The 10298-nt window shown below is 49.1% G+C and overlaps 1 protein-coding gene across 1 annotated transcript; it reads left to right on the top strand.

Annotated features, from left to right (window-relative positions):
- The first annotated feature begins 3424 nt into the window (after positions 1-3424).
- On the top strand, positions 3425-7355 carry SMIM12 (small integral membrane protein 12). The gene is made up of 2 exons (XM_060140622.1): positions 3425-3552; positions 6404-7355. The coding sequence occupies exon 2, from the start codon at positions 6409-6411 to the stop codon at positions 6685-6687; it is 279 nt and encodes a 92-aa protein (XP_059996605.1). The 5' UTR covers positions 3425-3552; positions 6404-6408; the 3' UTR covers positions 6688-7355.
- The last annotated feature ends 2943 nt before the right edge of the window (positions 7356-10298 follow it).

Here is a 10298-nt window from a genome sequence, read left to right on the forward strand (position 1 = left end):
TCATGCTGGGCTTTTGGGTCAATTTGAGGAAGGTCGGCCTGGGTCCTGAGCGCCACGGGGAGCCACAGAAGGGTTTTGAACAAGAGAGTGGCATGAACATATTTTACAGGCTGGTCTGGAAGACCACCTGAAAAGCAAGAGGTCATATTCCCACACACACTCATTTGAGGCCACTGGGAGGTGAAAAGGGCTCCCGTGCGACCCGAATTCCCAAAAGTGAATCAGCCTGGAGCTGATCCCAAACAGATTCCTGGGCCCTGTGCAAGACTTAGTGAAGAGTCTTTGCTCTCAGATGAGTTTTTTGGGCTTATTTATTTATTTTGGCTGCGTTGGGTTTTCGTTGCTGCGTGCGGGCTTTCTCTAGTTGCGGTGAGAGGGGGCTACTCTCCCCTGTGGTGCACAGGCTTCTCATTGCGGTGGCTTCTCTTGTTGCAGAGCACGGGCTCTAGGCACATGGGCTTAGTAGTTGTGGCTCGCGGGCTCTAGAGCGCAGGCTTAGTAGTTGTGGCACATGGGCTTAGTTGCTCCACGGCATGTGGGATCTTCCCGGACCAGGGCTCGAACCCGTGTCCCCTGCATTGGCAGGCAGATTCTTAACCACTGCATCATTTTGATGGCAGCCAGGTTTGGGAATACTGAAATTGGATGACTCAGAGTTTCAACTAGAAATGTTCATATGTCTATTTCCCCCAGATTTGCCAAGTGGGGCACTGGCTGAGTGACTATCATCCTGAGGTTCAGTTTTCTCGAAAATGGGGAGCTGGGAGAGGTTTGAACTAGACAATACTCAGAGCAATCCTATGAAGCAGGTATTGTTATCACCCCCATTTTACAGATGAGAAAACCGAGGCTTGGAGAGGTTCAACAACTTAGCCCAAACCACGAAGCCAGGAAGTAGCTGAGTCCAAGTTTAACCTCTACATTATATAGATTTTTATGGGTCTCTGTGTTTTCCCAGAAACTGGGCCAGGCTTGCCGGGACCATGAGGTATATGGGAATGGACACGGAGAGCCGGGTAGCATCCAAGACTGTGTGGGCATCCTGCTACAGATGTGATGTCTAAAATCTCCCCTTGTGGGGCTAATGTAGGGGGCATGTGGGGAGTCTCCTTAGGGTATTGTGGCCTAGGTAGTTGTGCTGGGCTCCATGGACATGTGAAGGATTAGATCCAGTCCCTGTGCCTGAGTTGCTCCCATCTGGCCATAGCAAGGCGCATAAACACAAAGTTATGGTACAAAGGGAGGCCTGCTCTCCCAGAGGGGCTGAAGAGACCAGAGGAGGGAGCCTCTAGCAGCCGGCGAGTCTAGGAAACCTTTCTGCAAGAGGAGCCTTTTGAACTGGGTCTTGCAGGATGAATTAGAGTTTTGTAGTCAGGGATGAGGAGGGAAGACATTCATTTCAGGCAAAAGGACCGACCAGCTTAGGCAAAGGCATGGAATGCTATGTGTGTGTGGGATAATGGGAAGAGCAGAGACTGGAGAGAGGTGACAGGCTAGAACGGGTAGAGGGGAAATAAAGGAGATGTGGCTGGAAGGGAGCCATGGGTTTAAGTTGGAGAGTCCATGGTTTTATTTAAGTGTTTGAAAGACTCTTTGGCCAACAGAATAGAAATGGACTGGAGGAGGCAATGGAAGGCAGAGAGACCATTGAAGGGAGTTGCCAAGGTGGTCCAGGTAAGAGATGATGATGAATTTGAGAGACATTCAGGAGGCATAGGTGCTATAAACTGGATCTGGGGAATAATGCAGAGATGAAGAGGCCTTGAAGGTGTCACTCAGGTTTTTGGCTTGGTGAGTAAGTAATGCCATAAATCGACATAGGACATTACAGAAGGAGGAGTAAATTTGAGGAATACTAAACATGCTGGTGATCAATTACCAAGCACTTAGAAGGTGCCATATACTGTAAATGCTAAGCATTTTATACACATTAGGTGATTTAGTACAGAACAACCAAAGGGGGGTGGGTACTATTACTGTCTTTTTTAAAACAATGAGTGTAAACAGCTTTTCTGAGATTAGCAGGCAGCAGGGTTAGGATTTGAACCCACAACTCTCTGATTCCTAAATCTGTGCCCTGCAGCCCCACTCAGTTCTGCCTGACAGAACTGCTAGCCACTACTTGAGACTTAGCTCAAGGGCAGGTTCCTCTGGGGAGCCTCCCCTGATTCTTCCTGGGGCTCCTTCTCTGTGCTACTTGTGCATGCTCCCGTCATCACATTTCTCACACTCTCTCGACATTTTGTAGACCCCTCTGCTTCCCTGTTAGTCAGACAACTCTTGGGGGAAAACACGGTCCCAGTCATCTTTGCATCCCCAATGCCTAGCACATGTTAATTGGCTGACTGAATGCTAGTTATTCTGGGCAATTCTGTTCCCTTGTCCTCCCTCAGTGAACACGTTCTGCTAATAATGGTTTCGTACACATTTCTTTATTCTTTATCTGTTCCTTTTTCTCCACCTCCATTGTCAGAGCTTAGCATTGAGATCTTTGAGATCATAAAGGAAGGGAATCTACCCTGATAATGCAATCCAGGAGGCTTCCTACCAAGGTGTCCCTTGAGCTTGAAAAACAAGACAGAGCTACTTTGGTAAAGAAAGGTGGGAAGGGCACTCCAGGTAGATGAAAAAGCATAAATAAAGGCACAGAGGTGTGAAACAGTTTGGTCTGCGTGGGGGAGGGGAATAGGAGGGGTTTAGTATGTGTTACCAAAGGTAAATAAGTACGCCTGCCTGAGACTAGTGGAATGAAGGTGGAAAGACAGGGCTAGGTGGGGGTGTTATGGAGCTTAAGCTTTGGTGTTTTTTTTTTCTATATGTGTTAAAGTAGACATCTGTACAGGGCGCAGTGGGGACACAGAGGAGGCAGTGAATACTTGCACCTAAGGGGTCAAGTAAGACAGGTTTTACTATATTTCAATTATTTGTATACTAACAATAGTACCATTTATTTCCCTGCTTGTTATGTGCCAGCACAGCACTTTGCATACATTGTTTCATCAACTCTCACAACATCCTGTGAAATAGGTGTTATTACCTCTATGCATAAGAAGGAAAGGAGGCTCAGGCAGATTGACAATGTTCCCAAGGTCACGCTGCTAGAAAGCTAGCCCAGACCAGAAGAGTTCTTAAGAGTTCTAGATTTTACTCTGCTGAGACCTTCTTGAGGTCAAGGATCATGTTTTTTATTTTTCTGTGCCCAGACCAAGGTCTTAGAAGAAGCCTAATAAACATCAGTTGAATACATGAATGCGTGACCTTCCACTTTCTCCACGCGAAAGCCCGTGGTGATGTCACTGGGAAACCTCCTGTCCGGGAGGGGGCGCTGTGCCCCTCTGCGCAGCGCGGCCTGTTGCGGAGCCCTAGCTTCCTCAGGCCTTTGGCTCTGGAGCTCAGCCAATCCCTGCGCTCCGAGGGAGCCGGCGCCGGTGGGCGGGGTCCGGGGCGAGGTCTCGCGGGCCGCTGGGAGTGGCGGCTTCGGAGCTCCCCCAGCGCGGGCGGATCGCGGGCGGAGGGCTGGGGCCGGACGGCGGGGTGTGAGCTGCGGCGCGGGTGAGCACTCGTCCCGGCAGGCAGTTCCTACCCCCGAGCGGCTGCTGGGCCGCCCGTAGCTGTGGCGACGGCTGGTGGCCTTGACCTCTGAGTTAGGGGAAGGGAGATGGCGAGCGTCCGCTGCGGCCCTGGCCAGGCTAGACTGCTCCCTCTCTTCCCCGGGCTCGGCGTGGCAGTCTGAGCGCCCTGCAGACATTCTGCAGCCCGGGCTTCTCGGCCTTAGGCACGTGGGTGAGGACAGACCAGACGAGGCCGTGAGCGTGGTGGGATAGGGGCAGGGGACCGGGAACCTAGAGGAGGGAGAAGGGCAGACCCTTGGACCTGACCTCCTTGCGCTCTCATACCCGGACCGGGCTCAGTACCGGTCAGAATGAATTCTTCCACCCAGTCAGGTCTCCTCTGCCCTTGTTAGCAGTTCTCAAATCTCGGACTGCGGCTTCGCGTCTCCTAGGGCCTCCGAGGTCCCCGGCGCAAGGGCAGGTTTCCCGGCAACCTTTACCGTTTGACCTTCACCGGACGCTCAGGCTCCTTCATTGCGGGGCTGGAAATATTCGCCACTTTTGCCTGTTTCGTTTTGACACCCTGGAGATGACTTGTTAGAGTATCTAGCTTCTTGTAATCAGCAAAGGCACCTGCTGTGTTCCTGCCGCCTTTCGAGGGCGGGTGGTTAGATGACTGCGGTGGTTTTACACAAATGAGTTGCTTGGGCTCTCATTCATTCACCAGACTTTTTAAGCACTTAATGCCGGGCGTGGTGGGAGGGGTGGGGGATGAATAGGGCACAGTGGGGACGCACAAACATGGGCCTTTCCCTCTTGGAGGGTTAAGTGCTTTGAGAAATGCAGACAAATGGGGTAGGCCAGCCCAATGTGTGACACAGAGAAAGTGGTTATAAATGTTGAATAAATGAAAGGATTACGTTATTTGGGAATGATTAGAATGTGAACCCGACCACAGAGGGAGACCTCGGGCTGCATGTGAGAAGCAATATTAGTTGTGGACTCATGCTTCATATATTTGAAGACAGATTGGAAATCTGAGTGGAGAGTTGCTGTTTAGGAAAAGTGTTTACTTATAGAGAACTTGCTTACAGGTAGGAAAGAAAATGAAATATTAGGTTTGAGATTCTTCAAGGGTGCCTCTTTTAACAACTCCTAAATCTTGTAATGTCACAAATCTCTGAGTGTAATCTTAGAGTTTGCAAAAAGGGAAGCTCTTCTAGGTAGTGAAATGCCAAGCTGATGGGAAAAAATTGCAGTAAGTTCTTCTCAAGTCCAGGATTTGGACAGAAACCATACACCTATTTGCAGTGTGTTCTTTCCAGTAGAAGGAGCATAGGTGTTGAAGTTGGAGAGGCCTGGGTTCCAGTCAATGTCTCTCTCACTTCTGGTGATCTTGGGCAAGTTAAGCTTATGTCCCTGAGCCTTTGTGGCCTTCAACAAAAATCTGGGCTAATAATTCCTACCTCATAGAGGTGTTGTGAAGATCAGATGATGACTAGTGTGTTAATTGTCCAGCATAGTGCCTGGTGCTAAGACAGGGACTCAGAGGGCAGTCTTGGAGCTGCTGCAGTTTTTTCCTTGGTGATGGTCCATTATAGTCTTGGGTCCACAAAATGCTGGGGTTCTTCCAGAGAGAATTGGAACCAAAGGGAGGGGGAGAGAGTCATCTTAACTTTGGTGAGGTTCAGACCAGAAATAGCTAGATTGGAGAAATACCTGCAGGGGCACAAAAGGAATGATCTTTCAGTTGAGACTTCTGGGCACGTTACTTAACCCTCTGGTCATGCCAGCTACATCAAGAGAGTGGACATGCGGATTAAAGGAGAGAGTATATATAAAGAGCTTAGCCCAAGGTCTGGCATGTAATAAGTGCTCAATAAATGGAGCTATCACTATTATGATAGTTGTGAATAGCCTTTGATAATTGTTAATAATGATAATAATCATTTGAGACTAAATGGCTGAGAGTGACCCAATTTTTGTGTTTTTACATTATCCTGGTGTTGCCTTACTTAATTTCTGGAAGCCCTGGGGTCATTCCACTTCTTTGTTTTTCCACTTCTTGTACAGTAGTTTTTTAACATAGAATTTTCAAGTTCTAGTGTGTCCAGAGTATGTATAATGGGCTGGTGATATTTTTAGGAGTTCATGCAAATACGAGGATATGGCTTTGGTTGAAGAGAGTGTATTTTGAAAGGGGTTTGGCAAGCAGATTTGTAAGGAAGAGGTTTGTCTTGTTAGAAAAGTCAGGTTCAGAATAGGAAAAAACCATTATCTTTATCTAAAATCCAGAGTGGTTGGGTAATGGTTTGGGGTTTTGGCTGCCTAAATACGTTGCTTATTCTTTATGTGGGGCAGAGGAACTACTTCTCATTAACCTGGAGACAGGAGACTCACAGCGGTGAGCGTGGTGGGGAAAGGATGGCTGGCTCTGCTGATGGAGGAATATTGTAGAGCAGAGAAAGGCTCTTACCCACTCTTAGAATGTTGGCAAGTTGTGCAGGGAGGGCCTGGGGTCAACAGTAGGATTGAAGCTTTATTGGGTAAGGCTCAGAGGTCCTCTCGTGGGGAACGCTGCCATACGTGGTTGCATAATTGTCAAAGAGTGTAGTACGTAAATGAGATTCTTTCCCCCTTCCCTAACCATTGACTCTTCTGAAATTTCCTGGATTGTTTCGGAGACCCAACTGTTGCATAAAGCAGGGTGCCCTCTTGCATTGCTCTGCATGGGGTGGATGCTCAGTAAATTGTGCCAGGCTGCCTGGTGAGTGGAGAGCCCTGGTGGGTTGTCCGTGTTTGGTGGGAAGGGGTGCTGCTTCTCCCTAATGCGACCTCCTATTCTTCTGCAGATGTCATGTGGCCTGTGCTTTGGACCGTGGTGCGTACCTATGCTCCCTATGTCACCTTTCCCGTGGCCTTCGTGGTTGGGGCTGTGGGCTACCACCTGGAATGGTTCATCCGGGGGAAGGATCTCCAGCCTGTGGAGGAGGAGAAGAGCATCTTGGAGCGCCGGGAGGACCGCAAGCTGGATGAGCTGCTAGGCAAGGACCACACCCAGGTCGTGAGCCTTAAGGACAAGCTGGAATTTGCCCCTAAAGCTGTCCTGAACAGAAACCGCCCGGAGAAGAATTAATGGAGGACACAGGGCCCCATGGGTCCTTCTGGGGGCCAGGACTGGTCCTGCCACCATGTCGACCCAGCAACCAGAACCCACATCTGATTTGCTTTATTGCTGCTTCTGGCCCCTCCCGCCCCACACAGCCACACACATACTGGCTGCTCTGCTATGGCCAGGCAGACACACTAGTAGCTGAGGGGCCAGTGAAGAGGAAGGCCCGTGAGGGTTCTGGCCTGAAGGCTGCCTCTGCTGGATGGCGGCCACAGCTGCTCAGGCTTCTGCGCTGCTAGGTGCGCCACAGGGAGGGGAGTGATGAGGTGAACACTGGCCGCCAGTCCCTGTGGGGAGGCAGTGTGGCCTCAGGTGGGAGTGGCTGGGATTGGGGTGATGCCTTTAGGAGGGGTACCTACATGCCTGGTTCTAGTTTGCACTGGGAGGAGTTCAGAAATCTCCCTGGCTCCCTTAGCTAGCTTGCTCTGTCCTTTGTGCGCATTCTCCCTGAAATCCTGTCCTGTCAGCTCAGGAAGGGGATTCCCCTGGGAAGGAAAGCAGTTTTCTGTTCTTGGGAGCCCAGGCTGTTCGCCTTGGGGCAGGTGAATTTGCTTGAAAACAGTCATTGTCTTTCACCCCCCACCCCGTCACTGTGTAGTGCAAAACTTGATTAAAGTGGCGTCTGAGAACCATCTTGATCTAATCCTGTCTTCCAGGTGGTGCTGGGGTCTCCTAGGAGCTATGCAAAGCAGGCATCTCCGGGTAGGATAAAATTGGCCTTTAACTAAGGACTTTGGGGCCCCGGAAGCAAGCTTTGTTTTACTAGCGTGGCTGCATTGGATCCTGGAGGTGGTGAGTCCTGGAGGCGCAGGTTCCCAAGGGCCTTTTTATCATGATGACATGAGGCTTATATACTTTCAAAGTCTACATTAAGAGTAGACCAAGGAGCTTAACAATTGCTATCAAATTTTCCAACTTCACACACACATGCACACATACTTTTCCCTATAAAAGTAGTATATGTACATTAGATTTGGTAGGGGTTTAAAAAAGGTTACCCACATTCTGAGGGCTCTGGTACAGATAAAATATTAACATTTTGGTATCTTTCACTAATTCTTGGACTAGTTTTTTTAGATACTACTGTACATTTAATTTTATATTCTTTTTTTACATAGTGTTTTCATATCATAATCACTTTCCTGTCTTATCACATGGTCCTCATAATCCTAATTGTTTTCATTAGCTGTATAATTGCCCATCAAGTGGGAATACAGCATAGTTTGTTTTTAGCAGTTTCCCTATTGCTGGACATTTGGGTTGTTTCTGGTCGTTCACTAGGAGAAATACTGCAAAGAGTATCTTATATAAGGATTTTCCTGCTTTTTTGGACTAAATGGTAGGAACAGTAAATGGCATTTTGGAGCTTAATCCTTTGTCAGTTGCTTCATTTGCAAATATTTTCTCCCATTCTGAGGGTTGTCTTTTCGTCTTGTTCATGGTTTCCTTTGCTGTGCAAAAGCTTTGAAGTTTCATTAGGTCCCATTTGTTTATTTTTGTTTTTATTTCCATTTCTCTAGGAGGTGGGTCAAAAAGGATCTTGCTGTGATTTATGTCATAGAGTGTTCTGCCTGTGTTTTCCTCTAAGAGTAAATGGCATTTTGGATGAAATGGGACGAACAGTTTTAAGGGCCTCAATGCATAATACTAAATGTCTTTCCTGAAGGGCAGTAGGAGCTTATACTAAATGCTGCCACTAAAGATGTTGTCGGTGAGGTTGGAAGGGGTGAGAGCAGAGAGCCAACCTATTGCCTCATGAAGTCAACTGACCTTTAACCTGAGTGAGCAAAGACAAGTAATGAGCATTTGATGAAGAATGAACCTGCCTTAAAAGGAGGAGGGTGTTTGCCCTGCCTCTTACCTCAGGATCTGAGGCCCAGTGGTGTTAACAGGTGGGTGAAGGTAGAATTCCTGAACAGGTAGAGATGCCGGCTGTGGGGTGGGAGGAGCGGGGGGACGTGGAAAGTGGTAGCCAGAAGCCAGAGGAGGAGGGGCAAGTCGATTCGGTGGCTTCCCCTCAGTCGCCGAGGCCTGCTGGGAATGTTGAGATGAGCTGCTGTTGCTTCTCAGGGCATAAATCCGATGGGGAGCGTGGGGAAGCAGGGTCTGCTGCTGAAGTGAGGATGAGGTTTCTGGTTCTGGAAGGATGTGCTAGTAAGCTCAGCTTGGTTACAGGCTCAGGCTGTCCAGGCCTCATGGGCAGACCAGTGCTGCCCCCCTGTGGCAGTCCTGAGGACGACCAAGCCTGGGATCCCTTCACTGGGCTAAACCACCAGTAGCAAACTCTCTTGCCTACAGGGGTCAGTCAGGTGGCTTAAATGAGCGGCCAGGCCAGGTGCTAGAAAAGCACAGGCCTGCCTAAAGGGGGCAGTGGCTGTGCAGCTTCGTGCAATTTGTGCTGCTTGCCCAGAGATACCAGATTGTTGTTTTCCTCTCGAAAAGATGCCAGAAGTTCAGATTTTTTGGGGGGACGGGGGAGGTGTGTGGTATGGAAACTTCTGATTTTTAAATGTTGAAAATTTATTTTTTTAAAAATTCTAAGCATGTTAACATACCCATAGGGTTAATTTGATCCAGTGGCTGCCAATATGCCACCTGTCAAGCTGCCCCTTGCCTTCTAATGAAATCTTAGAGGTGTGCTTTGTTTTTAAGCAGTCTAACAACTGTGGCAAACATTAGATCCCAGGATTGGTTCCCTCAAAACACTTTTGGGCATCCTGCACATATGTAGTTTAATATCGGCCTAAGCAAAACATAACAGGACAGAAAACCTACAGAAATAACACAAAAAAAGTTTTCCCACAGACTAAGACATTTTTGGATTTTCAGATATTTTAGAATAACCCTGCCACCACTGATGTACGTCCTCCCAGTGCCTGATGGAAGAAGCACTATCTTTGGAAGTCCAAGTTGCTCCCTTTTTCTAGTCTCACTTTGTGCTCCTTTTAAATAATTTTATTTCCTCGGGCTTGCCCTCGCTGAATTTTTGCCTCCAGCAAGTCTGTTAGTATTCTCAGCTGGCTTGCTCTTTTCCCACGGGCTGGCTGAGCTCCGCTGCTGCCGCGGGGCTGTGAGATCATGCGTGCTTTCTTGCCTCTGCTCAAGTATCATCAGGCAGCAGGGTTTCTGTGGATGGGACAAAGGTGGGCCAGGCTTGCTGGGACCAACCAGGGCATGGACTGGTTTTCTTCCACACTTGCTGATTCACCTTGGAGGCACATGACCCTCTTTTGGGTTGGCCCAGCAGTCACGATTCACTGAAACACATTAGTAAGTAGATGTACTTGGGGCTTTTACGCACCCCTCCCGGCCCCGCCCCGTCTCTTCCCAGCCTGGTGATAGTGGTGGCTTTAGAGCTGCGTTATCCCGTCTGAGCATGGCCGGGATCACTTCTCTGCCCTCAGCGGCCCAGGGTCTGGTGCTTTTCCACTCTCTCTCGAGCCTTTCCTGTGCCTGTTGCTGTGTTAGCTCAAGTCAGCTGGGCAGCTGCCAGGACAAGCCTGCCAGGGGGCCCTTTGACTCCTGACAGCTTCCCAGGGCCCCAGGCTGGTGAGGCCGTCGGCCGAGTGAAACAC

This window comes from Lagenorhynchus albirostris, chromosome 2 (genome assembly GCF_949774975.1).
Source record: "Lagenorhynchus albirostris chromosome 2, mLagAlb1.1, whole genome shotgun sequence".
Taxonomy (NCBI): Eukaryota; Metazoa; Chordata; class Mammalia; order Artiodactyla; family Delphinidae; genus Lagenorhynchus; species Lagenorhynchus albirostris.

Excerpts from the sequence above, each read along its gene's own strand:
- SMIM12 (XM_060140622.1), top strand. The coding sequence starts at position 6,409 with ATGTGGCCTGTGCTTTGGACCGTGGTGCGTACCTATGCTCCCTATGTC.